The 25,918-nt window shown below is 55.7% G+C and overlaps 11 protein-coding genes across 11 annotated transcripts; 5 read left to right on the top strand and 6 right to left on the bottom strand.

Moving 5' to 3' along the window:
• Positions 1 to 478: 478 nt before the first annotated feature.
• LTR77_001835 (uncharacterized protein) lies at positions 479 to 4,507 on the top strand (the record flags this gene model as incomplete). Its single annotated transcript, XM_064799094.1, has 3 exons — positions 479 to 918; positions 1,268 to 3,783; positions 3,843 to 4,507. The coding sequence occupies 3 exons, from the start codon at positions 479 to 481 to the stop codon at positions 4,505 to 4,507; spliced, it is 3,621 nt and encodes a 1,206-aa protein (XP_064663421.1).
• Positions 4,508 to 4,909: 402 nt separating this feature from the next.
• LTR77_001834 (uncharacterized protein) lies at positions 4,910 to 6,109 on the top strand (the record flags this gene model as incomplete). The annotated part of the gene is made up of 1 exon (XM_064799093.1): positions 4,910 to 6,109. The coding sequence occupies one exon, from the start codon at positions 4,910 to 4,912 to the stop codon at positions 6,107 to 6,109; it is 1,200 nt and encodes a 399-aa protein (XP_064663420.1).
• Positions 6,110 to 6,658: 549 nt separating this feature from the next.
• LTR77_001833 (uncharacterized protein) lies at positions 6,659 to 7,297 on the bottom strand (the record flags this gene model as incomplete). Its single annotated transcript, XM_064799092.1, has 1 exon — positions 6,659 to 7,297. The coding sequence occupies one exon, from the start codon at positions 7,295 to 7,297 to the stop codon at positions 6,659 to 6,661; it is 639 nt and encodes a 212-aa protein (XP_064663419.1).
• A 1,704-nt stretch (positions 7,298 to 9,001) lies between these two features.
• On the bottom strand, positions 9,002 to 10,640 carry LTR77_001832 (uncharacterized protein; the record flags this gene model as incomplete). Its single annotated transcript, XM_064799091.1, has 2 exons — positions 9,002 to 9,196; positions 9,294 to 10,640. 2 exons carry the CDS (start codon positions 10,638 to 10,640, stop codon positions 9,002 to 9,004), a joined length of 1,542 nt encoding a protein of 513 aa, XP_064663418.1.
• Positions 10,641 to 11,176: 536 nt separating this feature from the next.
• On the top strand, positions 11,177 to 12,940 carry LTR77_001831 (uncharacterized protein; the record flags this gene model as incomplete). Its single annotated transcript, XM_064799090.1, has 1 exon — positions 11,177 to 12,940. The coding sequence occupies one exon, from the start codon at positions 11,177 to 11,179 to the stop codon at positions 12,938 to 12,940; it is 1,764 nt and encodes a 587-aa protein (XP_064663417.1).
• Positions 12,941 to 13,151: 211 nt separating this feature from the next.
• On the bottom strand, positions 13,152 to 14,366 carry LTR77_001830 (uncharacterized protein; the record flags this gene model as incomplete). Its single annotated transcript, XM_064799089.1, has 1 exon — positions 13,152 to 14,366. The coding sequence occupies one exon, from the start codon at positions 14,364 to 14,366 to the stop codon at positions 13,152 to 13,154; it is 1,215 nt and encodes a 404-aa protein (XP_064663416.1).
• A 418-nt stretch (positions 14,367 to 14,784) lies between these two features.
• Positions 14,785 to 15,854, top strand: TWF1 (Twinfilin-1; the record flags this gene model as incomplete). Its single annotated transcript, XM_064799088.1, has 2 exons — positions 14,785 to 14,803; positions 14,857 to 15,854. The coding sequence occupies 2 exons, from the start codon at positions 14,785 to 14,787 to the stop codon at positions 15,852 to 15,854; spliced, it is 1,017 nt and encodes a 338-aa protein (XP_064663415.1).
• A 240-nt stretch (positions 15,855 to 16,094) lies between these two features.
• On the bottom strand, positions 16,095 to 17,237 carry LTR77_001828 (uncharacterized protein; the record flags this gene model as incomplete). The annotated part of the gene is made up of 1 exon (XM_064799087.1): positions 16,095 to 17,237. One exon carries the CDS (start codon positions 17,235 to 17,237, stop codon positions 16,095 to 16,097), a length of 1,143 nt encoding a protein of 380 aa, XP_064663414.1.
• A 693-nt stretch (positions 17,238 to 17,930) lies between these two features.
• LTR77_001827 (uncharacterized protein) lies at positions 17,931 to 19,328 on the bottom strand (the record flags this gene model as incomplete). Its single annotated transcript, XM_064799086.1, has 3 exons — positions 17,931 to 18,056; positions 18,115 to 18,835; positions 18,892 to 19,328. 3 exons carry the CDS (start codon positions 19,326 to 19,328, stop codon positions 17,931 to 17,933), a joined length of 1,284 nt encoding a protein of 427 aa, XP_064663413.1.
• Positions 19,329 to 20,123: 795 nt separating this feature from the next.
• On the top strand, positions 20,124 to 22,084 carry LTR77_001826 (uncharacterized protein; the record flags this gene model as incomplete). The annotated part of the gene is made up of 3 exons (XM_064799085.1): positions 20,124 to 20,373; positions 20,434 to 20,560; positions 20,701 to 22,084. 3 exons carry the CDS (start codon positions 20,124 to 20,126, stop codon positions 22,082 to 22,084), a joined length of 1,761 nt encoding a protein of 586 aa, XP_064663412.1.
• Positions 22,085 to 22,602: 518 nt separating this feature from the next.
• On the bottom strand, positions 22,603 to 24,219 carry LTR77_001825 (uncharacterized protein; the record flags this gene model as incomplete). Its single annotated transcript, XM_064799084.1, has 4 exons — positions 22,603 to 23,448; positions 23,567 to 23,740; positions 23,805 to 24,073; positions 24,141 to 24,219. 4 exons carry the CDS (start codon positions 24,217 to 24,219, stop codon positions 22,603 to 22,605), a joined length of 1,368 nt encoding a protein of 455 aa, XP_064663411.1.
• Between the last annotated feature and the right edge of the window lie 1,699 nt (positions 24,220 to 25,918).

The following is a 25,918-nucleotide window of genomic DNA, read 5'->3' as shown; positions in this document are numbered from 1 at the left end:
GGGTCTCTTTTACGAATTCATGGTCACGTGCATGTCGACGACACTTTTTCAGCCTTCGGCGAAAAACCGTATATTTATTCGAAGGCGTGACGTTGACTGGTCATGTGTGGTGCCCCGCGTCTCGGGTGGTTGTGAAGGCTTTATCCGGCGCTAGCGGAGCACTAGCGTCTCGACTCGGCAAGCAATAAGCCGCGCTCACCAACTTGTTCCAGGTTTCCTCCTCGAAATCTTACCGACGATGTTGCGCGTAACGGAGACAAGGGCACGCCAGTGAATACGGAGAAATCGACCTGATTGCGCAGCGATCGCGACATTGCACCTAAGACACGGCCTCCCACCAGGCCGCGAGGCGAACCTAGAATTATCCGGAAGCGCCCACCTTGGACGAGCACCTACCCATTGACATACCGAGAGCGCCTCTCCGTACTGGACAAAGGGCGCGTGGTGCGACCAATGCACCGACCGCGACTGGACGACCATGTCAGCTCCCGACGTTAACACTCCGCCGTCGCGTGGGCTATCAAGGCTGCTCCGCAATCAAGGCGACAGCAAGAACAACTCAACCAACTCGCTCGTCGATAGCTCCAACAGCGATGATCAGAATCCCGAGTCTGCAGTCGGGCTGCGGCCAGGCTCTTCTCGAGGCGTGGGCGAAAGACTGGCAGATCGTATCAGACGAAAATCCGTGGACGACAGGCGGGACAGCGCCGAATCCGCAAAGCGACTCTCCTCCTTCATTCCAAGCCGTCGCAACAAACTGAAGCGGAACAAGTCGAGCGAGCGACAGGCTGAATCACGCGAACCAAGTCCAGTCAACGAGTCTCTCACGCTGGCTGGCAACCAGTCTGACTCTTCTTTGGCGCAAGAGGGCAGCGGACGGAGTAGCCTACTTACGGACGACAATTCTGATCAAGAAGGGTGAGTGGTGCTTTCGTTCATTTATCTACTTCTATTCTGTTCCTTCAACACCACCACCTGGAACGTCGGAACTGTGGGCGGCTCGAGCGTGACTTTCGAGAGAGGTGGCTCTCGGAACGAGCCGAGGGCCAGAAGCGACGATCCTGCCGCGAAACACCAGACTTGGCCTGGCATGTCCTTGCTGTTGATGTCAGCTGCAAGACAGGCATCTGTCATTTTACCAGGCACGCGTATCGTTACACCAGCTTTCTAGGTGCTGCAGCGCAATGTCGCGCTAACGTCTGTGTCCTTCTGCGACAATGTGCTGGTATTGGTACACTCATTCAATCTTCTAACCGCTCTTCAACAGAAGGCCAGTCCGCCCTACGCTCTCAGCACACCCATCTCACATCGGCTATCTCACACTCTCGTCGCCAGAGATCAATGCGCAAGCAGTTCCTACACCTCTCGGAGACAACGGAGCAACCGCTCCCGGAGTGGCCCAGTCAACTTCGACTTCTAGCATTCCGCAAATAATCGAGCCGCTTGATGCAGGCAGTACATCTACCTTCCGCGATTCCAACAGCAGCGAAACTGCCCGTGCGAATGAGCAGCCTTCACCGGCAGCAAAAGTAGCCCAGGAAGCAGCGTATACAAGCCACGCGCCGGCAGCGAAAGTTGAGGCTATACAGCAGCAGAGCGACGAGCGTCCAGTAACGCCAAAGTCGCTAGGAAGACCTCGAGTCAACACTGCCTCCCTTCCTGCAACACCACCAAATCTCAGCGAGACACCGACTACATTTGTGACTCCGCCCACCCCCACCGATCCGAATGCTGAATTCCCTCGACGGCCTCCGAGAAAAGCTACGACCACAAGACAACGTAGCGATAGCTCCTCGTCGTATGAGAGTATAAAGCACAGACGGAACCAGTCCGCCAACTTACCCAGCAAGTTGTCGCAATCAGTCGCGGTTCCTCTCACGCCCCACGTTGAAGAGACCAAAACACCTGGTGGTACACTAGTGCAGCCTCCGCCGGGCACAGGGTTCTTCTCAAGTTTCTTTTCCGCCGCTCAGAAGACAGCAAACCAATTGGGCAGTAGCATTGCCATTGGAGGTAATCAGAAGAGCAGGGTTTCGAGCCAGACGTCTGCCGACGGGCAAGGCGGTGAGGAGGTCATTCCAGGGTTAGAAAGCAGTCCGAACATCATCGAAGGAGACAAAGATAGACAGTTGGCTGTGGACACCTTGGGGAAAGGAAATCTTAATCTTGGGCATTTGGGTATTTCAGAGGAGCCTGCGGCGATCACGTCGAACGCTCTCGAAATGCAGAATGGCGCTCCAGCGGGAGGCGAAGCCAGCAACAAGGCGGAAGAGGAAGCTGCGGCGCGAGCGGTGTCTGACGCCTACGAAAAGCCTGTTGCCGCTGCCGTGAGTGAGGCTACGGGAGGACACAGGCCAATGTCGATTGCATCCAATGATAGGCTGACATTGACGGGTGATCAGACGCCTCCACGGCATGGAGCTGATTTTGAAAGTATCAAGCGATCTGGGAGTGTACGGAGCAAGTTGAGTGGGCGGCGCCGCAAGCATCGGGGCAGCTCTGCAACAGCTGGCACGGGCAACACAATAGCAGCAGGACTCACGGCGACTGCATCTGGCTTCCAGAACCTCGCTGCTAGTGGCGCGGGACATCGGTTGACTGGATTTGCTGTGGCGAGCAGCAAGCGCAACAAAGACTTTCACTCGCTATTCCGAAGCGTGCCAGAGGATGACTATCTCATCGAAGACTACAGCGCTGCATTACAACGAGATATCCTGCTCCACGGCCGTCTGTACGTTTCGGAAGGCCACATTTGCTTCTCCAGCAACATTCTGGGCTGGGTAACGAACCTTGTCATCAGCTTTGATGAGGTTGTGTCCGTGGAAAAGAAGACCACCGCCGTGATCTTTCCGAATGCCATTGTGATCTCGACCCTCCAAGCCCGAAACACCTTCGCCAGCTTTGTGGCTCGTGACTCCACTTACGAGCTCATCATTGGCATCTGGAAGATCAGCCATCCCAATCTGAAAAGCTCGCTTAATGGGGTCTCTCTGGACAATGCTGGCACTGGCGATAAGACGGAAGTCGCAGAGCCAGAGGGTTCCGAGGATGGCAGCGATACCGGATCCGAAGATGAGGTGTACGACGAAGACGCAGACGACGACGGCGGTAGCTTTAACGACGCATCGCTGGCGCCTAGCATAGCCGGCAGCGATCTTGGGGACCCAACGTTGAGTCGGAAAGCGTCTGGACTGCCACTGGCACCGGGTGCTGCACAGGCGAATGGCGTGGGAGCAAAGACGAACGGAATCTCAGCAAAGGGCTTCGAGGGGACCGAGACTGCTGCTGCCGGTGCAACTGCCACTGCCGACTTCCCTGGCCCGCCTAGCCATGAAGCGACACAGTGCAGTGAAAGTGGCGAGCACTACACCAATCTTCTCATTGACACTGTCATACCAGCCCCTCTTGGCAAGGTCTACTCGATGACTTTTGGGCCGGCATCAGGAGCGTTCATGACCAAGTGGCTTGTCGAAGACCAGAAGTCGCGCGAGCTGAACTTCACAGACGACAAGATCGGACTTGACAATGATCACAAGACAATGACGTTCGACTATATCAAACCACTAAGTGGTTCGATCGGACCGAGACAGACGAAGTGTATTACGACCAATACGCTAGTGGCATTTGATCTTGACAGGGCTGTGTCGATCGATTGCAGCACGCAGACTCCGGATGTCCCAAGCGGCAATGTGTTCATGACGAAGACGCGGTACTGTCTCATGTGGGCTCCTGGAAACTCGACTAGATTCCTGTCTACTTCCGCAGTGGAGTGGAGCGGCAAGAGTTGGCTGAAAGGCAAGTCATTACTCTGTGACCGCAAAGCATCTGCTAACAATTTGTAGGTCCCATCGAGAAAGGAACGCAAGATGGCCAGACCGAATATGCCAAAGCTCTCACCGCTGCCGTCAAAGCTGCCGTCACCACAAGACCGCCGGTCAAGGGCCCTCTACGAAAGGGCAAGCGGAAGGGTAAGAAGGAGATGCTGGACACCGATGCAAGTCCAGAAGAACGAAAAACAAGCGTCACTGCAGAGCGAAAGGAGACAACATGGGGGCCACTGGAACCTCTGCATGCCATTTTGAGACCAGTGATATCATTACTCGACCCCTTCATGAACTCACAAGTGCTCATAGCCGTCTTAACGGTACTGCTGCTGTACACCTGGATCAGCCCTCCTGCCCGAAGAGGCGGCACGGGCGTCGGCCTCCCCGGATACTCTACTCCCGAGCGCCTATTAGCTTATGAAGAGATCTGGCGCCACGAGGAGAGCAACCTCTGGGACTGGCTGGAAGACCGCGTCGGACTGGACAACATCTATGTCCCGAGCGGTGGCGAGGAGCAGAAGGATCGGCAGAAGGTGTTGGCGGCGCGGAATATGGCGAAGAAGTTGGGGGATGAGCGGATGAGCGAACGACAGATGGATGATGCGATTCGGGTTACGCAGGAGAGGTTGGAGAGTTTGAAGGACGCGGTGGCGAGGAAGAAAGGCGGGAAGAAGGAGCTGTGATTTTGCTTTGTTTCTGTTGGCATAGCGGTAGAGCGAGCGTGTGCTGCTGATCGATGTTGAAGACCTGATGCGACCTACCCAACCTTGCCACATTTCCGACTGCTACAGCCGTTCTTGCCAATGAAGTTGTAGAGAGCATTGCTTTGAATCTTAGAACGGTCTTGTTGGCTCTTCGTCGGCGTGCAATAGTCGCTTCGAGGCTTGCATGTGATTGCTCACTTCAAGCTGATATTCACGTGAACGGTGTTTCATATGCAAAGCTTATCTATTTGAGTACCTTACCCGCGACGTCACTTCACGATCTTGACTCTCACTTGCATGCTGACCATGAAAACCTCTTCACATCACTCACCGTGAAGTCGCTCTACACTCGCCAACCTTACGCACCGCCCACTCATCACTATGGCCGAGCCAACCCGCCTGACCATCAAGCGCCGAGCAACAGACGATGCGCCGGACTTTCTCCTACTCCAAGGCGCCGGAGCAGCACAAAACGCGACACCGGTCCGCTACGTCAAGAGGGCGAAGAATACAGCTACCGTAGACGGGCAGCAAGAAGCGCAGTTCCAGCAACCCACACCACTACCAACACAATCAGAGCACGAGCGGCGCAAAGCGAAAGCACGAACGTTCTACTTGTCGAAGTCGCCCGCCAGCGAGTCTAAGAAGCGCAAAGGCAGAGATGAGGGTGTTCCTACGTTCGTGGAGAGGAAGAGGAGCAAGCAGCATGCCGCGGAAGATGTACATAACGAGGACGAAGTGAAAGTCGAGGAGCCAGCCAGCTCGCCTGAGCCGGTCGCTGCACTGCCGGTGTTCAAGCGGCCAGGGAAGGGTTCTGCGATCAGATATGCTGAGGCCAAGGCAAATGCGCCGGTCACGAAGCCGGAGACGGAAGCGGAGCAGAGAGAGCGTCAGGCACTGGCGGACTACATCTACCAAGTGCAGCTGCAAGACGAGGAGTTTGAGCGCCAGCGTCAGCCGAAGGTGCAAGATGCTGTCGCGCCGCAGAAGCCCATCATCGCTCAATCGAAGTCGACTATCGCCCCAAAGCTATCAGGCGCTGGAGCGCGAGCCATGCACCAGCGCCGCGTCGCTACGAACGGAGCCCTCGACCGCAAGGAGAGAAGCACCAGCCCGGAAAGCGAGGACGGCTACATCTACGAGACCTACATCCTCGCGCCCACCACCGACACCTCCACCCCAGACATCGACATGACTGACGTCTCCTCCTCGGAGAACATCGGCTATCTAGTAGTCGAAGACTCAGACCAACCCCTCTGGCAAACCTACCTCCAAGACGAACCCAGCAGCGAAGAAGACGACAGCGACGACGAAGACGAAAACGCGGAAGACTACTATGGCGCCGACTACCCCGAAGACGAAGTGGAGTCGGACGACGAGTTCGAGCGGAATCCGTACCGGTATCGGAAGCGCGGTGGGGCGGATGACGAGGAGTGGGATGAGGATACGGGGGAGTATAGTGAGGATGAGGATGTGTATGAGAGGATGATGAATCCGTTTGGGGGGAATAAGGTGCCGAAGGGGTTGGCGAGGTACATGAGGGGCGAGAGTGGAAGTGGGGATGAGGACGATAGTGATTGAGATACCCATGGACTTCTGGGATACCCGTACAGGTCTATGCCAGATTGGTGTGCGCCTTCACCATGAGTAAGCTGGCGGTCTGAGCAAAAGGCTGAAGAGATAGTACAGCTGCTCCGTGAAATGAGACAACCGAATTCACACTCGAATCATTTCATGTTCTCTTACCAAACGAGTGGCTTGTCTATGCTGACGCAAAAGATGTCATCAGTATTCCAATTCCCAAGGACGCCGGACTGCCTTCCGCTAAGTGTGTTCCCATTGCATTCGTTGCCAGATCAAAAAGCTTGCCTTCCAGATTCCCTCCGTTACCCTGTCCTCGTAAAGCCAACACGTCCACTCCATGGCGATATCAACACGCTCGTAGTCGTGGATCGCGATCCTGAAAGATCTATAAATGCCCGCCGACGCCGCCGTATCTCCAACATGTCGAAGGCCTAAAAGCGCTCGACTTTACCACACCCTGCAGCATTTCTGCGTGGCTGTCAGTGGAGTTCCCGAGAGCTGGTTGCGATGACGTGACTCACATCATGACATTGACCATCCATCCGTCTAACTCCTGCGAAGATATCCAATGCTGAGTAAGAAGTCCTGCGAGAAGTTGAAGGCTTTCTCATCTACAATCCGCCGCTCCATGGCCCAGTAGTTGGCATCGCTTTTGAGCACATCCTCCAAACCCCAATTGCGTCGGATGCGGTAGTATAGCGAGCATAGCCCGCCCTTGGATCGTTGCTTGAAGATGGTCGCGAAGTCTTCTTCGATGTCGGGCCAAGACTTGTCTTGCACCAGACGTGCATACATTACAAAGAAGCGCTGCTCCTCGCTGTACGTTGGCCGGGGTGAGCGAGGCTGTCGTCGGAAACCACTCAGGTACGCTTCTTCGTTCGCCATTGATCGGGAGGAATCGTCGGATGACGAGCGTCTTTCGTCGCGGCGACGACGTTCATCTGCCCTCCCACCATGACGGCGCCTGTCGTCTGCGGCGTATGCATCGTACCCCGTGCCGCTGACCAAGAAGGGAGCGTGCACCAGTCGAGATCTTGCCGTTTCTTCACTATCTTGGAATCTGTCGACTTTCCCCGGATTCGCCTCCGATCTGATCGGCGGAGGGACTGCCACAGCCGAAACGGCAGGAGCGGCCTCCGACAGCTCAGAAGGCGCGAGAAAAGCAATCGACATGCGATCCGCCATGGTGCGTGTCTTGGGCCGCGTGGTGAGCGTTTGGGTGAGAGGTATGCAGTTCATGCTGGAAAGGACGACGCCACCAAGAGACATGCGAGCTAAGTGCAGAGACTAAACGGCAGAGATCGGTCTACGCTGGAAGGGGCATGGGTTGTGGACATGGTGGGAGAGCGGAGGTAGGTCCTCGCTGGTATATAACGTCAAGCATTCGTCAACAGGTCCGTAGACGAGAAGGGCGGCCGGAGTCATCTCCGCGCCTAAGAGCAGGGAGGTTCATGCGATCGCTCATATTCGTGCTCGCAGTGGGCCAGCAGCAGCGCGGGCGGCTCGTCCCAGGCGCGATAAGCTGCAGCGGTCTCGATAGAAAAGGCCGGCAGATCGTCGGACAGGCTGGACAGGGCAGTCGAAGCGTCAGCATCGTGAGTCGTGTCGTCTTGTATCGGCATCTGCAAGCCTGGTTTTGGCACCAGCAAGGATCTGGCATGAAGAGCAGAAGAACGATCGATTAGCTCCGGCGCGGTCCGAGATCCTGCTGGGTGTGACGATTCCAACCTCACCTCCTCTTCCTCCTCCCAACTGCCGTCCAAGAGGACGGGCGTTTCTGCTATTTCTATGGCAAAGAACAACGATTTCTCTGGAAACAGCGCTGAGGTCTCTGACATAGGACAGGGGTCCTGAACGGGTGGCGGCAGGCTTGGCGCATGAACCTGCTGTTCTCGCGTTCCACAGCAGACCAGGTGCCATAGGGTTGTGCCGGAGGGCGCCTCCCAAACCTTGAGGCAGCAAGACCAAACAGACCAGCATCCGGAAGCGTCTGGACCCAGCTACGCCTCGCAACACCAACTTGTTCCAGGGGTCAATCTTTGTGACAGATCAACGTGGTGCAGCAGAGACCAGCGTGGGAGCTTCGAGGCGGTCGAGCTTCGCTGATACAAGATGGTTTGGTAAGCTTTCGCTAGAGCTCAGCATCAATGGCAAGATCCACGATCATACCCCCCACGTCAGAGTCTTGCCTTGGTTTGAACCAGACGCAGCGGTGGTACCGAATATCCCACGCGAGGTGATACTCCTCTGGAATGCCTGCCAGGTGGTTGCTCCTCCCACTACACGGCAACCTACGACATTTCTGTCCACAAACTTGATGGTGCCAAAGGGAGTCTGCGGCTTCCCGCCGATAATACGACAGCTGTCACATGAGGCCCGAAGCACAGATGAGCCTGAACAAGACATTCGCTGTCCCCTTGTGCGACCATACGTCCAGCTAGAGTTCGGAGCCTCACTGCCGGTTGCCGCAGAACCCTCATCAAGCGACCCTGGAATCCCAGAATGTGGACGCTACGCCGCCGCTGTCATGCGGTGCCGGACGACACTCCGCCGCCCGGGCTTCGCCGTCGCATAGCTATGCTCTTTCGTTACACGGACATGATATCATTGTGCTCTCGAGAGGCTAGATGCGAGGCCCAAATCCTTGGCTTGGGAGATGAACATCAAATTATCTTTGTGCGGGCACGGCAGGTGGAACAGACGAGGTACTAATTGGTACACTTTCATGAGAGCCGCGACATCAGCTTCCATCATCCTGCAATAGAGGTGAGAAAGCAGGCGTTGCGGCGTGACCATGAGCAGGTAAGCATACCAGAATGACGGTACTGGGGACCTCTGATCCCCTGTATCCCCGGACACTTCACAGTCTGGACTGTTCATCATCCCATGTCAACCACAGATGTGGTGGCTATCGAGATACTCTCGGAATACACCGTTTTGGAAGGCAAAACCTAACGACGATTCGGTAATTCCAAGGTATTTTGTGCGACACAGAATTTCTGCCCGTCTCTTGTTCTTGCCGTTCCTTCCGATAGAAACAGGCTCATTTTCGCGATCGACCGACATGGGTGGACGAGGGGTGCACTGGGCCTCTCATTGATTGTTCGGATTGAGATTCACAAGGTAGCGTCTCACGTTTCCAAAACAGTTTCTCACTCAATCGTTCTATTCCGTATCATACATACGAGACCTTGACTCCCATTCCCACCGTCCGCTTCACTTTCGTCCATCCACCCTCTATTCCTCGTCTCAGCTTCATTCTTAGATCTCTCCGCGTGATCACGACTAGGAAGGCGATTATGAACATCAAGAAGCGCAGTAGTGCCATTGAGTTCTGTCCGTTGGCCATGTTGCGCACGAGATGCTGCAGATTGCCTAGTGCGGAGGATGCACGGCGGTAGAGCGTCGGTGGTGGGGAAGGCCTAGGTGCTGGCTTCTTCTGAGGTGGTCTCGAGGATGACTGGTGGGATGATGCAGTAGGTCGCGGAGTCGGTGTTGGTTTTGACGACGACGCATTGCCGTTCGCAGTTGCCTTTGCAGTGGGTGTAGGTTTCGGCTTCGATGCAGCCTCCGCAGCAGCTCTCTTCTCCTCTTCTGCTTGCCGGGCAGCTTCAGCCTGGCGAGCTTCTTCCTGCCGTTTCTCCTCCTCGATCTCACGGTCTCGTTGTTCCTTGAGGTCTCGCTCGCGCTGTGCAGTACCGTCCTTCTCCTCTTTCAGTGTTTGAAGCGCCGCTTGGAAAGCTTCCTTGCGCTCCTCGTCAAGCGTGTCGTTCAACTCGATGAATTGTTGGGCGTAGTCCCACTCGCCGTTGGCAGGCAAGACGTGGAGACTGTAGAGTTCCAGGATCTTCATGCGACTCGCCAACTGTTTCGGCGTGGACGAACTGGCAGACATTGGCGTGCTCACACCATCCTGACCAAAGCTCAGATGTCCGTTCGTGCCTCCGTTGTCCGAGGTAGCCAGATAAGACTCCAGCCGTTGTTGGTTCAGTCGCTGATCTTGCATATGGCCCAACAGAAGTGTCGCAAGGTTCACCACAACATCCGCATCCACCTCTCCCTCGTTTCCGCCATACCCGCGCTGCACCACTTCGTCCCATACCGTCCCATCCCGAACCTTCGCGGCCAGTTGCCTCCAGGTCGCAGATCCGAAGACCAGCTTGCCCTCTTCCTGACCCATCTCCACAATCGCATGTAGTAGGCTGAGGTAAAACACCCACACCTTCGTCCTCGTACCTCTCGAGCTCTGCGCAATCATTGCCGGCCCGGATTCAGCTCCGTTCGCCGCTCCATTGCTGTCGCCATTCCAGCCGTCCGCGCCATTGGCTTCTTGCGGTAATATGATCGCATCGAGCGTCTCCAAAGCCCCCTTGAACTGCTTCGTCAAGTACTGCTGCGTAGCCTGCTTGTATGTCCGCACGATAAGGGTGTTGTTGGAGCGGGAGCTGGAGAGGCTGGAAAGGCTGGATGAGAGGTATTGTGCGTTGAGATTGTCTTGGTATGTCATTGTTTCTGTTGATGAGGCCATGGTGATCGATCTCCTACAAGTCGACGGCGATGGCTGGTATCAAGAGGATCATTGAGCGAGGCCGGCCGAGGTTGGTCCGGAAGGAGCCGAAACGCGCTAGTTCTAACGTGACGCGCGCGATATCTGGCTTCACTTCACTTCGACCTCTTCCGCTTGCACTCACAACCGAATGTTGCAGCCAGCCATTGAGTCCGCCATCATCGCATATGCTATCGTCGAGATTGGCTGATCGCTGACTGCATCTTCACAACAGCTTCACTCAGCGCCCTGCGTTCACCAACGCTCGAGCAAACAACGCGTGTCTCACTCATAGCGCACCTCATCACAGCCTTCACATCTGGCTTCATATGAGCATTAGCACGCTCCCGGCAAGTACGAATCACGAGACTGCTTCAGCAGCCCTTCACAGTTGAGTTCATCTGGTGACTCACGTCATCGCTCTTCTACTTAAACCTCGCCACCTCTCTCCTATCCTCTTCCAACCTTTGCACCCGACAAGACTTTACGACAAGTTCTCCCACAACGGTATCGACACCATGGAGGTCGACAAGGTCTCCTTCTACCCGCTTTTGCTGGACATTCTCACCGACATCTCTGAAGCGCACTTCGTGGCCTTCGACCTGGAGCTTTCCGGCGTCCCAACCAAGCAAGCTAGGAGCGGCAAGGACGGAAAGCCCACCCTTCAGGAGCGCTACCTCGAGACCAAGGCAGCAGCGGAGCGCTACCAGATTCTTCAGATCGGCCTCACCTGTGTTGAGCAAGACATCGAGAACCAGAAGTATGTGCTAAAGCCTTACAACTTCGAGCTGAGCCCGCTCATCGAGGAGTCTCGCCTTGACATCGAGCGCATCTTCTCCTTCCAGTCTGGCGCTGCGGAGTTCTTGCTTAAGACCGGCTTCAATCTAAGCGTGCCGTTCGAGCGTGGCGTGCCTTACCTTTCCCGTCTGGAGACCACAGAGGCCCGTGAGAAGTATGCGAAGCGACAGGACAGGTCCGCCATCCCAGACTTGCAGATCAAGCCAACTGAGACCGAGTCCCTGGCATTCCTCGAGCGCGTCCGCACCGAAATCAACAAGTGGCGCGACTCCCGTGACTTCGATGCTCTCAATTACATCAACATCAGCGCAGTCGATTTGAGTGAGCTTACGGAGGACGACGTCGTTCCGGAGCTCTCTCGCTACGAGAAGCGCCTCGTTCACCAACTCGTCCGTGCCGAGTATCCCGAGCTCATCTCTATCGGCAAGAGAAGCGTCGTGCAGATCATTCCTCTTGACCCCGAACACGAAGCCAGAATCGCCGAAGGTCGCAAGCGCGATGTCGAGGAGCGCATTAACCGTCAGAAGGGCTTCCGCTGGATCATCGAAGCTCTTCATGGCTCCGAGATCACCGACATCGACCTGCGTGAGTGCGCACGCGATCCCGTTACCGGCGAGGCGGTCTTCGCGGACATGGATGCATACAAAGCACAGTTCCATCGCGCACAGAATCTCATGCGCAACAACCCAAAGATCATGGTCGGTCACAACTGCTTTCTAGATCTCGTCTACATCTACCGCACGTTCGTAGGCGAGCTTCCAGACACGGTCGAGGGGTTCCAGGAGCTGCTGCACGCCTACTGGCCTACCATCATCGACACCAAGTACATGTCGACCCACAACTGTGGCGACATCAACCCTGTCAGTGCGCTCGACCAGATCGCAGCCCAACTCAGCGAGCAACCACTCCCGACCCTCGAAATCGACCCGGAGCATAAGAAGTACAAGGAGGAAGGTGCTCTACACGAAGCTGGGTTCGACAGCTTTCTCACAGCGCAGATCGCCGTCCGCCTCTCCTCGAAGCTCGAGAAGGATGGCTCTTACGTCGACTTGGGACCTGTTACTCCGACGATGAACGGCACCCTACTCGATGGCGACATGACTCCCACAATGTCCAGCCTCTCGCTCACATCAAGCAGCACTGAGGACGACAGCGAGCCCGCTGAGTTGCCGGAAATCCCTTTCGTACCTTCGGTCCAAGGCGGCAAGTGGAAGCGTCGCGGTGACCCATCGCTTGGACCCCAGGATCCCAACGATCCGTTCGCTGCCGACCCGCGCGATCTGAAGCACCGCCACATCGACCCGGAGGCCACTAGGAAGGGGAGGGTGTTCGAAGGTGGGATGCCTGGGTGGGGAAGCGACTTCTGGCGCGTCTACGGCAACCGTCTGAGGGTGTTCGGGACTGAGGAGGCGATGTGCGTTTTGGATGGTTCGGGTGGGCTTGCTGATGGCGAGGATGGTGTTGATGGTGGGGTGGGGATCTGACGGGGATGAGAGGGAATGCGAACAAAAGCCACTGGGAAAGCGGTCGACAGGAGGCCGCGATGAACATGGTCTTTGCAACGATGCACGGATGACGAGGACATGAGCTCTTTACGTGAAGGCTGGGTTAAAAGTCGGTGCGAGCGATCCGAAAAAGATACCAGCCAGGAGATATTGCAGAAAGGACTGACCTCAGAGTAAGCGTCAATAGCCTCTATCGATGCCGAAAGAATTCTACATTGCCTCCCTTGCTGTCACCCAGCCATACTGCCGTCGCACAACCCACAACGTTGCCTTCGTCTGTCTTGCCTAGGTTCAGCCTCGCCACTTCACAGATCTGCTTGCCATCAAAGGATAGCATGAACACCCAGCCCTCCTCACTATCAGTCACAGCGAGATACTCTACATCATCTTCCTTCCCTTTCACCCACGGCGCAGGCTCAATAGCATTTGCTAACCCGCCACTCGTCGGCGTCTGCCAGATATGCAACGTCTCCTCCGAAGCCAACAACCCGTCATCACCAAGCTTAAACACAGCGACCCACCCCTTCGTCTTCGCCTCCAGCCCTCTCGTAGAAGCATACAAATACCTAGGCTTCATCGGATCCGGCCCAGTAGACACCCTAACCTCATCGGCCCAATACTTCTTAACATCCTCTTCAGCCGGAATAATCTTAACCGCTTGCTTAAACTCCAACCCCGTCCCTTCCTCCCCTTCAGCCACAGCAAAAACATCGACCATACTCGTATGCTCCTGCAAACAATACACCACCTTCCCTCCCGGATGCGGCCATACATGTCTCGGCCCATCGCCTTCCCTCGTACTCATGACCTTTTTCAGTTTAGACAACGGCTTCTCACTCATATCCCTCGTCTTGGTAACCGCATACGTCCAGATGCAATTCCGGCCTATGTCGGCAACGTACAATTTACTCCCATCGGGACTCAAATCGACTGAATGCGAGCCATGTCTCAACCCGCCGAAACTCCCATGCGCCACTTCGCCGCGCTTCTCGCTCACGTTCTCGCCTTGGCCGGTGACGAAGTCGAGTTCTTGGACTAAGGGTCCGATACCACCGTCTGCTTCTAGCCTGAACACCTCGCCAGTAGGTCCGCCGACGGAGAATAGATGCGTAGAATTGGCGCAGACGTATCCGGGAAGCGCGCGGACGTGTCTAGCGTTTAAGAACTGTATCTCCCGGCCGGAAGACTTTATACGGTAGGCGGCCACGGAGGGTTGTGGTTTAGTCCACGCGGTGGCGTAGAGGTATTTCTTGTCCGGGGAGCAGGAGAGCCAGGAGTGCCCGGCTACGGCTGGGTGGTCGCGGAGGAGGGTTAGGGAGGCTTCCTTCTTGGTGGTTGGGGAGGGAGGGGTGAAGTGGAGGGTGTAGAGGACGGAGTGGTTGAAGGTTCCTACTATGAAGTCCATGGTGTCGTTGGGCGTGGTATGGATTGTCTGTGTGGTTGATCCGAGTCCAGGATACGGGATTTTCTCGTTTTGTGGAAGGCTGCAATCTCTGCGTATGTATTTGACCGATCGATTGATCAATCAATTCAACACAAGTTACCAGTGGGTCCCAAAGCTTCTGGAACGACAAAGATCAGATGATTTATGTGATCCGGGGATACGTGGAAGGACAATGTCTACTCTGTATTAGCTTGAGAAACAGTACATCGTTCGCAGAGGACGAATACTTGCATGTGCAAATTGAGGAGTAACATGTGACGTCGATCTTGAAGTGAATGTTGCCCCACTCGCCCGCAACTTCCCAATTCGGCCATTCTCAACCTCGGCTTCGACTTCAGGCGTCTGCTTAACTCCCACCCAAGGTCCAGGACTCCAAAAGATGCAGTCCGGAATATCAGGTCAGCATACAGTCACCGATTCCATCTTCTGCGGCCATACTGACATCAACTAGCCTCCCAAGAACTCCAGAATGCCTTCAACACCCTCGTCTCCGACCCCTCCCAACGCGCCCTCTTCGCAACGATCGAGTCCGAGTCGTTACGCCCTTCCAATACCATTGCCTTGACCAACGACTCCTTCACCGACGACCTCGAGCAATTGCAGTCTCACCTCTCGCCCAACCAAGCAACCTACATCCTGCTCAAAACTCATCCCAACGAAGCGAACGGCTATGCGGCGATTACATTCGTCCCGAATGCCGCACCGGTACGGCAGAAGATGCTGTTCGCTTCGACACGTTTGACACTAGTTCGTGAGCTGGGCATTGAGCGCTTTAGACAGACTGTCTTCACGACTGAGAAGTCCGAGTTGACTGCCACCGGCTGGGCGAAGCATGAGGTGAGCGAGTCCGTCTCTGCGCCATTGACAGAAGAGGAGAGTGGGCTGCAGGGTGTTAAAGAGGCTGAAGCGCGAGAAGCACAGGGTACGGGTGCGAGAAGAGGGCATGTCAGCAGTCGGGTGGATGTCAAGACTGGGGAGGGCGTGGTGGAGGCGCTGAGCGGATTGAAGGAGGAAGGATGTAAAGGCACCCTGGTACAGCTGAAGTATGTGCTGCCGGATGAGACACTGCAGCTTGACTCTTCGTCGGATGGCGTCGGAGGGGCGGAAGTGGGAGGGAGAATCGAGTCGAAGGAGCCCCGGTATAGCTTCTACTCGCATCCTGATGCGGACGGGGTGAAGATCATGTTTATCTACACTTGTCCGGCAGGCTCGAAGATCAAGGAGAGGATGATTTACAGTACTGGCAAAAGCTGGACGAGGACGGTCGCAGAACGAGATGCTGGGCTGGAGATTGCAAAGTCCTTGGAGGCTACCGAGCCTGCAGAGATTACGGCCGATGCGCTGAACGAGGGTATCTCTGCGGCTGCGTCAGACGGGCAAGAGAGTGGATCCGCGACGCCTGTGGGAGGCGGTGGCTTTGCGAGGCCGAAGCGACCGGGGCGCCGGTGATAGATAGCTTCGTGTGCAAAACAGAGAGCTTAGTATGAAGCTAGCTTCAACTCTCAATTCGAGAATCACATCGTTGCCGCCTGCCCCCACTTTAAACTCACAACAACTGCATCAAGAACATCAAGAACCATGACCTCCTCGATCGACCCTCACCGCGCAACATCCAACATTGAATCCTCCACACACCCCGGTGCATCATCATGCACCAAGCCTCCAATGCAGACCCTGTTCTCAGCAGCTCTAGCCTTCGCTGGAGCCATCACTATCGCTCTCAGCGTCGGTCGTCCCCAGAGAACATTCTTCAGCTCCGTCAACGCTATCCTCATCATCGTCGTCTTCGACCTCTTCGAGCACAATTCCCGTGATCTCGTAGACTTCTTTCGGGTATCTCTCCGCGCGTAGAGCTTGCTTGATCAAGTCTTGCATCGGCCCATCCACCCACACCGCGAGGTCCATTCTAGAAGTCTCGTACGTCGACAGTAGCTTGGGAAGCAACCTCTCGAACCGCTCAATCCGCGTTGGCCGATGTTTATCAAGTAGCTCCCCATCCCACTCAGGGAAATAGTCAGTTACCTGCCACCAAGAGATGCTGAAACAAGTATGGTCGAGGCCGAAGTCGTTGAACGCGACAGCACGGATGATTCGTAGTACGAGTTTGGTCCAACATTCTGATTCCTGGTCGAGAAGCTGACCCAGGAACCACACTCTTCTCGCCGACTTTGACGATGAGCCTATCTCCCTCTCGCCGCCACCTCGTCCATCTACTCGGAAGAAGCGGTCAATCGCGGCGCATCCTCCAACTGAGCATGGACACGCACACTCTGTGTGAGAAGTCTGCTGGTCAAGGTCGAAGATCCTCTCCATGAAGAGCTGAGTCTGTTCGTCGAGAGCGCCTTTCTGATGAAATCCAGTGCTATCAATAGAAAAGCGGCCATATTCCATCTCGTAGCCGTAGATATCGCCCGCGAGCCAGCCCAGACTTGCCGCGAGAATTTCTCTGCAGTCGCGCAAAGTTGGATCTCCACCTTGTGATGCACACTTGTGCAGCAGCCATGTGGCCAGCCTGGTGTGTTCGTTGAGTTGCCGGGAAACATCATCCGTCCACCGTAGCAACCTGTAGACAAAGTCTATGGGCTTCCTGCCATCCACGTCGCGCATTTCCACATCTCGGAAGCCGCGATGCCATAGTATATCCGCCAGGCCAGCGGTAACGCAGTCGCCTTTTGTATACGTCAAAAAGTGGTATACTCCATGTTCTAGGTGAGACACGCGCAAGGCAGAAGGCACAGAGACGTCTCTCGCGGCCAAAGCTTCTTGCACTCCCCATGCATGCCCGTCAAGAACCTTCTGGTCGTGCAGTCCAAGCTGTCCATGCAGGCTCATCGGAAGACATTGGACGGCTAAATCCCGCAGTCGAGAGCGCCGGTCGAAGATGGCGTCAATCACAGCATCAAGAACAGCCGTCCCATCGTCTTGTGAATGTTGGGCGTCGTAGGAGAAAGAATACTATCCAATCGCACGACCGCTTCCTGTAATAGCGCAGTCTGCTCGCAACAGCAAGAGAATGCACTTCTTGTCCTTCTGGTACTGCAGCGCTTGTTCCAGTGGGGTATATCCGGGCCTGTCTTGCAGATCAATATCAATGCCGGACCTAATGAGCATTTCAAGGCCTCCAGGCCAGTCTACCGCGGCATGCGCTCCATTTTGACTGCCGGGTAGAACTTCGTCCACGCACTCTCTTCTCGTAGAGATTGCGTGGCGGAGTAGCAACATGTCTCTTGTCAATATAGCTCGGTAGTAGTCGGAGAGCTCGAGATCTGGGAGGCAGTAAGATGACGAATGACAGCTCAGAGGTTACAAAACTTTCCTTCGGCAATGCTAGCACACTGCTCCATCGCCTCCACGGTCCAGTTCCTCATGGTGATCAATCCACGTGGACTGAGGCCGGACCAAAGCATTGCCACGGTCGTGCTACAAATATCATCATATCCCACATGGTATGTGAGCCAATAGTCGATAGGTAAGCTTGTTCAGTCAACTGATCAGCATGTGTAGACTTGCTGGCCTTTTACTCACTCACTCGTCAAAATCGTCGTACTCATGTGTTGGGACGCCTGCTTCGATCAAGTCTTGCAGGATAGCGAGAAACGCGCTCAAGTTACATCCACGTGAGTAATTTAGAACAACGAGCTCAACCGTCATCTAACAGTCAATGAGGTTAGTAAGTGAATCTAATAGAAATCCCTTCGATTGAACTGACGTGTAATAGTGTCCTTTGGTAATCGCCTTCAACGTCGTGGGGAGATATCAGCCCGGTCTCGAACATTGTGGCCAGTTTCTGCCTCAACTGCCCTTCTCCAGCGTCCTGGAACAACGTGGCCCCGTGATGCTGCTCCAACAGCTTTTTAAAAGGATTATCCGGGGGGAGAATGCGCCTGCATGCCAGGCTTCTCCGGATCGTTGTGTTACCAGCTCCAATTGAAAAGTCGAGCACGACATACTGCCCACCTTGCCACCAGTAGAAGGGCAGCATGACTTTGATAGCTTTGCGCCTTCGTCTCTGGGTTGTACGGTATGCAGGACAGCTTGGAACGTGTTGCGACCATTCTTCTGAGCTATAGTGGAAGCTGCCAAGTCCTGTTGTGTTTCGATACGTGAACCCCGGCTTGCATTGACATCCGAAAGTTGGAGAGGCTTGGAGACCTGGCTTCTTCCATGTGCGAAGGTTAGTCCCCATCGCATTGAATTCGTCCGACGTTGCTCGTGATACAGCGTTTGTGAGCAGCGGTTCGGTGGCATTTGATGACGGTCGCGCAACCCGCTGGAGACGGTCCAGCTGCGTGGGCAGATCTTCAAGTCTCATGACTGTCGACTGCATCAACGCCGAAGTTCCCTGTAGCTCCACATGGATGCTGCTCATCTGGCCAAGCGACTGCTGATGCTGGGACTTGAGGACGCCACTCAGATAGTTGAAGCCATCGCTGTGTCGGATCCATAGTATTCAGCTCGAGTCAAGTTGAGAGCCAACACGACGTACCTTTGTATGACCATCAACGCCGTATTTAGGTTGATTTGTAGGTCATTCAACAAGGCACTCAACGTCTTGATCTTGACCTTGCGAAAAGGGTACCTTGCTCGTAGAAGCTGCGCAGTCAGCGCTTTTGGTACCACTGTAGACTCTGAAGTCCTGAAGCAGGAGAGATGAAGCTTCTCCATCTCAAGAAGACTGTCGCCGCAGTCTTCAATGGTTGATGCAACTGTGTCGAACGACGGGCGGCCGACGAGGTCGGAGCCCGCCATGACGGAGTTGAGAACTTCGAGGATGTGCGACAGGCCACGCAGCCGGATAAGTCCAGTCTTCGCATCTTTCTCGAATTCCTTCCAGGCATCACAATATTTAATCAAGCCGTTGGTGACCTGCAGGCCGAGCGAAATGAAGCCGGCGGCGCTGGCGCCGACAGCGAACTCCGCCATGATGGCGAAGCCAGTTGGAACTCAAATTTCGCCAGGACGAAGACGAAAGGAATACGAAAGACCGCAGAAAGGGACGGCGGGACCAGATACCTCTTGCTTTCCACGAGGCTGGCAGCCTGACACATCTGAGCTGCCATCAGGCACTCATGCTTCTGTGGCGGCCAACGAGGAGAGTGCTACCTCCCCAAGCAACCGCCCGCCTCGAGCGTGCTGTTGCTGCGCCTTCTTGACTGTCGTCGCCATACAGCAGTCTCGTCGCTTTCTGATCGTTTTTCTGGCCATGGAATTAGGAATGAGGAGGTCACCAGGATGACGTGCCGTGGGAGTCTTGGAGAGTGAGGTCGAGATCCTACCGTACGCTAGCCCAATGCAGTGTTTCTTGCACGTGACTCTCACCTCATCTCATCTGTCAGCATTTCTGCCTCTACAACTTCACCAACGACAACAACTCTCCAACTCAGACGATGAAGCCGCATGTACGGCACGCCCAGCGGCGATACTTCAACAAAAGCAAAAGCATATCCCATGACTAGCCCGACCCAAACGCGTGGCTTTGCCTTGGCCTGGCCAGGCTAGAACCATCTGGGGCCGTTCGTGCCGATGGCGAGAGGATCTCGAAATGAACGAGCGGCTCATCTCCCCATCCAATATACCCAGAGCTCGCGCCACAGGTAGGGTAAATAGTAGGCCATATTCCCCATTTGAGTTTCCTTCGTTCTTTCTTGTCATCCCCATCTTATTCATCTTCACTTCTGTAAGCTTTCCAGGGTTTCTTTAGATTTGGTGTCGCCCACGATGCACACCTCCACACTCGTTTGGCTGTCAGCAGCCCTGCCGCTCGCTTTCTCCCAGGACTCGGTCAGCTATGACATGCAAGACTACTCGGCGCAGAGCGAGTCGCCGTCGCAGAGTTACATGTCCAATGCGAACGTTTCGCCTCCGGAAATGCTTGTCAACAAGAATGGATCCGGATTGATGGACGGATACATCTTCATCGGTGTCGATGGGTCGCCTGACAGTGGGCAGGATTGGCCTACCATATTCGGTACGTCCAAACTTCCCTACCATCAGCATCACAAGAACACCTTGCTAAGTTGATATCCAGAATTCTCCGACGACATCGTCGGCAGCCTCATTTGGACAGGAAACTACTCCAAACCCTTCGACTTCAAAGCCTCGACCTACAAAGGCAACCCCGTCCTGACCTTCTGGTCTGGCGAGCTCCTCGACGGGTACGTCAAACTGACAGACGGACGGTTCTCCAAAGCACTTCCAACGGCTGGAAGATCACCAGCTGCTGCGCTCTGAGACCTTCCATCCTCATATCAACTCATGGAGAGACACCTGCTAACACCTCTGCCCATGACTATAGCTACGGCCGCGGCTCCTTCTACATCCTCGACCAATCCTACACCGAAATCGCGCATTTCCAAGTCGCCAACTTCGGCGACAACATGGGCGACATCCACGAGTTCGAAATCACCGCCGACGACACCGCCTTAGTCGCAATCTACACCGCCATCCCCTACGACCTCTCCCCCTCCGGCGGTCCCGAAGACGGCTGGCTCTTCGAGTGCACCTTCCAAGAACTCAACATCGAGACCGGCGAGCTCGTCTTCCAATGGAACTCCACCACGCACGTGGGCATCGAGGAATCCTACAACCCCCTGCCCTCGGACGTCGGAACGTCCGAAGACGCGCCCTGGGACTACTTCCACATCAACTCCATCGAAAAGGACACCAACGGGGACTACCTCGTCAGCGCAAGAGTGATGGACTGCGTGTACAAGATCTCCGGCGACGACGGCAGCATCATCTGGCGTCTGAACGGCAAGAAATCCGACTTCAAAGTCGACCCCGACGCGGAGTTCGCTTTCCAGCACGACGCGCGCTGGGTCGACGCGAAGCAAACCCGTCTCACGCTCTTCGACAACGGGCCCACGGACACCATCGACTACTCTCGCGGCCTCCTCCTCGACGTAGACCAAGACGCCATGACCGTGAAGCTCAACACCGAATTCACCAACTCCGATCAAACCTTTTCCGAATTCGAAGGCTCCCTGCAACCCATCGACCCGACCAACACTTCCACCAACTTCCTCCTCGGCTTCGGGTCGCAGCCGTACTTCGCCGAGCTCGACCACAACGGCAATTTGTTGCTCGACGTCCAATTCGGCGCCTCCAACGTCGTAAACTCCTACCGCGCCTTCCGTCAGCCCTGGGTCGGCAAACCCACCACCAATCCCGACATCCACTGGGATAAATCCGGCAAGTCGGCGTATTTCTCCTGGAACGGAGCAACGGACATCGTGTCCTGGACCGTCCTCACCGCTCCCTCATCCAACTCCTCGACCTGGACGAACGTCACGTCCGCCGTGCGAACAGGCTTCGAAACCACCATCGACCTCTCCGACGCCAAACTCGACACCTTCGTGCGCGGCAAAGCGGTCGCGAAAGATGGCTCAGCGCTGGGCTGGACGCTCGCCTCGAACGGAAACAGACTCTTCGAGGCGCCGACGAAGGTCAAGGAGACTGGGTCTGTGAAGTCGCCGAAACCGACTACGAGCTCGAGTGGTGGGAGCGGAAATGGGAATGGCAAGGGCGGGTCGGCTACGCGGGTGACGAGCCCGCCGTCCAGGACGCAGGGGGCGGAGAGCAGCTCATCGAGTGGAGCGGCGGCGCGGGCGACGGGGGGTGTGATGGGAGAGGTGTATGTGGCGGCTGTGGTGGTGATGGGTGGGTTGGCGATGGTGTAGGCTCGAGCCTGAGATATGAAGCGGCGAGGACATTTGTACTAATGATTTGTGTCTACGTGTATATCTGTTTAACAGGCGTGTAGCGCTGAAAAGTACAGCCAAAATGGATGAGCGATTAATGTATTCACATTGCCCTCGGCTGGTTACAGTCCAGATAATATATGTTGTATGCTTCTCTTTCACTGATCTCCAACATGTTCCTCTTACGGCATCTGTCCTTGCCCTCATCCTGTGATGCGACGATGAGCGCACCCCTGCTCGGCTCCATTACGCGCGACTCTCGTCCACGCTCAAAGCTCATCCTATGCGTACCGTGCATGTCCTGTCTTTCCCCCTCCTCATCTGCAGTGCAGTGCCGTATACCTGTAGGCGTTCCCATGCCCATCCGTGCCCCATCCCTGTCCCTGGATATAAGCGAGGTCACACCCCATGCGCCTCGCTAGCCCTTCCCTCGTGTGCGTGAAGTTCGTAAAGCAATAAGTCAAATAGTACAATCCCACCCCTCAATGAGCGTGCAGTCACCGTGAATCGAAACTGGGTCGGTAGTCCGGATTGGCGACCCCAAGCGGCCGACTGTAATCTTGTTGATCTTGTATCGATATTCTGCTTCCATTCGCCTCTTGGTTCGCAAACAGCGCCGACGGGTTCAGTCGCTGATCGTACACCATCGGCCTGCTGGATCTTCGTGCAGAGTCGGAGAGGTTGTTCTGGCTGCCGCCGAGCGGGCTACTAGGCTCGACGGTTGCGCCAGCGCCCATCATCGCGGAGTGGCGGATGCTATTGCCACCACCAGTGAAGGGATCCTCATGGATTTCGGCCATGCTCTGTGGGCGACCGCGAGACAGCAGACCGGTGCGGCTGAGAACGCTGGTAGTCCGCTTAGGTCGCGAGGTGGGGTTGGCCTCATTGTCGGTGTTCTTGCGGCGGCGGTAGAGGCAGAAGGCAGCTAGAATGAGTGCGCCCAAGCCGACGAGAGTGCCAATGACAATGCCAGCGATGGCGCCAGACGACAAGCCGGCTTTCTTTTGGAGTTGTTGCGATTGAGCTGGCGAGTCGTCACCCCCGCCGCCAACAACGACAGGAGTAGTGGTGACGGTTTGGGTCACAACAGATCCAGACCTGGTGATGACACTGGTGTGAACGACAGGAGTCATGGTTCGGGTAGATGATGTAGAAGACGATGGGTCCGAGCTCGAAGGAGGATCGCTCGACGAAGATTCGCTCGATGGAGATTCGCTCGATGGAGATTCGCTCGATGGAGATTCGCTCGATGGAGATTCGCTCGATGAAGATTCGCTCGATGAAGAATCGCTAGACGATGAAGAGGCCGGAGGTGGCGGCGACGAGCTGATCGATGGTGGTGTCTGTTGAACATCATTGTTAGTAGATGTTGCAATACAAGGCGCGCGGTGTTGTAGCGAGACGCGATTCGAGGCAGGATCATCCTCCAAGCAGACCGCAAGATGAAACGTGCTGTCATACAGGTGTGACATAAGACGTTACCACTTCAGGCTTCTTCGTCTTGACGCTCGTCACCGTCGTTTGGATACTCACATAGCTCGTCTGGGGTTCGGGGCTCGAAGTCGGTGAGGGCGGTGGTGAGCTCGAGGTTGGCGGACTGGAACTGGGTGGATCAGAGCTCGGTGGATCAGAAGTCTGCGGCTGCGGTCAAATGTCAGCGCGGGCATCGATAAGGTGGTAGGCGCAGTAGCCGACTCACTGCAGACGTGCTCTCCGGCTGCGAGGAGCTCGCGCCGGCCGTCCCAGAAGGTTGCTTGTCCAAGGGGATATATCCAAACATGCCACGGCCGGGGTTGCCGCAGTAGTCGTCAGGATAGCCAGGACAAGTGGAATCACAGTCTCCGGTGTCTGCCTGCTGAGAGGGGGTATAGTCGGAACACCAACAGTCCTTGCCTTTTACAATCGCAAAGGCATATTGGCTCCTACAAGTCTTCGAGCATGACCCCATAGACTGGTAGATGCTGTACACTGTGGAGCTGTCAGCGTCGAGCTCACAAGTAGGGGGTGTAATGGGAATCACCATCAGGGTACTCACCTGGTGAGAACCCTGAACCGGTATTCTGGTTCGAGCAGTACTGCTGCTGTATACCACTCGGGCCTTGGGCGGTAGCCATGTTGAGCAGCATGACCCCTGCGAGGGCCGTCCGGAAGGGCAGCATCCCTCGAGTCTTCATCCTTCCAACGATATTATGATTCTTTCAAACAGCTTAGATGCTCTAAGCACCCCTCGTGACGGTCATGCAAGCTGCACTGTCTCCCGTACCCGCCCAATGGCTGCCGGCGTGATGGTCCCGGAGTCTTGGCGGAGGAAGACTTGATATAGGTACAAGAGCTGTCAAAAGTGGAGGTGGTGGCGGTGGTGGCAGTATTAGTCGGGCGGTACTCCGTAGCGGTGGCGATGTAGTCGATACAGTGTGGTATTCGATCGATGACAAGTACGTTCGGGTAATGCGGCAACACGCTTTCGGCCCTGCGAAGATGCGTGGTTGGTTTAGGTGGAAAGGAAAAAAGAGACAAGCGAGTGGAAGGGCGTGGTGGTCCACGGTCAAGACGACGTCGTGCCCGGGTAATGCACGCGGAGAGGATCAACGAGGGACTCGGTGAGGGAGGGAGGAGAAGGGAAGGGACGAGGTGGTCGGGATGATGGTGGAGAGGAGAAGACCAGAAGATGCACTTCTCGGGACAGATGAAGATCAGCAGCAACAGGTGGAGTCGACGGCCTTGAAGCGGGATGGCTTCGAAGCCAAAGAGCGTCAAAGAGTGCGATTGGCGAACTCTCCGTCAACCACACAACACACAACTCACTCCTCTGCTCGCTGCACGTCGTTTCAGGTTTCTTTCTTCCTGCCAGCGGATGCGGATACCCGCAGTTCAACGACCAGAAAGTTGTGGGGGACGTGGTATCGCCTGCGCGAGCCTTGCAGTAGTCGCAACAAACCTTGTTCCGATGTCACTCGCAATACCTAGCTTCAGCGGAAGATGCATGACGCCAACCTAGATCCAAGACTCATCAAAAAACTCGACGCCACCGTGAAGCCTCTCCTCACCTCCCCCCAGAAACATGTCCAGATACCGCCAACACGGAGCTTGCCTCTCTGTTGCACGACGACTTCACGAACACCCACCCCCGGCCTTCCCGTCCACACTTCCGCAAGGTCAAGCTCACGACGCGCCGCCCTGCAGACACCGCCTCGGGTTCACTGCTCATGCTGTATCTTGAACTGGAAGCTCTCACTTCCAATTCCCTCCCAGCGAGATCGAGCATATTCACGATGTAGCGGCAAGTATGAGGTGAAGCTCGCATCTGCACGCACGCGAGGCGGCCTTACAGCACGTTCGCCACCCTTCGTCGTCATGACTTTCCCCTCCAGCACAAACACCACAGCCCGCATCTCCCGCCTCGCATACCGCTGAGCTCCTCCATTGGAAGGAACACGATCGCGGCTCAACTCGCCCACCGTAGCGCGCTGCAACACCGCTGCACCTGCATGAACGCTAAAGCAGGTGTGGGGTGCAACCCGGACGGAGAAAATACATCGCGAGGCACTTCGTCGGGTACGTCTTCTACGATCTCACGATTCGCGTGGGACATCTGAGCTGTGGCGGCTCATCGGAGGTTTCTGAGGTTGGCACCTTCCTGTTTCGCTCATTGTCTTCAGTGCTGCAGGTTGGGTTACTCCGCACGAGGTGAGCTCCGAGAGTTCAGGACCAGCTTCCAAGGGTGCAAGGCTGGCGGGGGTCGGCCAGCAGCACGAGGAAGAGCTCTCTCGAGGTCTGGGAGGGTGGCAATTGGACTTATCCGGATCGCAACCT

This window comes from Saxophila tyrrhenica (genome assembly GCF_035928015.1).
Source record: "Saxophila tyrrhenica strain CCFEE 5935 chromosome Unknown scaffold_2, whole genome shotgun sequence".
Taxonomy (NCBI): domain Eukaryota; kingdom Fungi; phylum Ascomycota; class Dothideomycetes; order Mycosphaerellales; family Extremaceae; genus Saxophila; species Saxophila tyrrhenica.
Note: the sequence above shows the minus strand (reverse complement) of the source record. Positions and strands in the feature narration are given on the sequence as shown.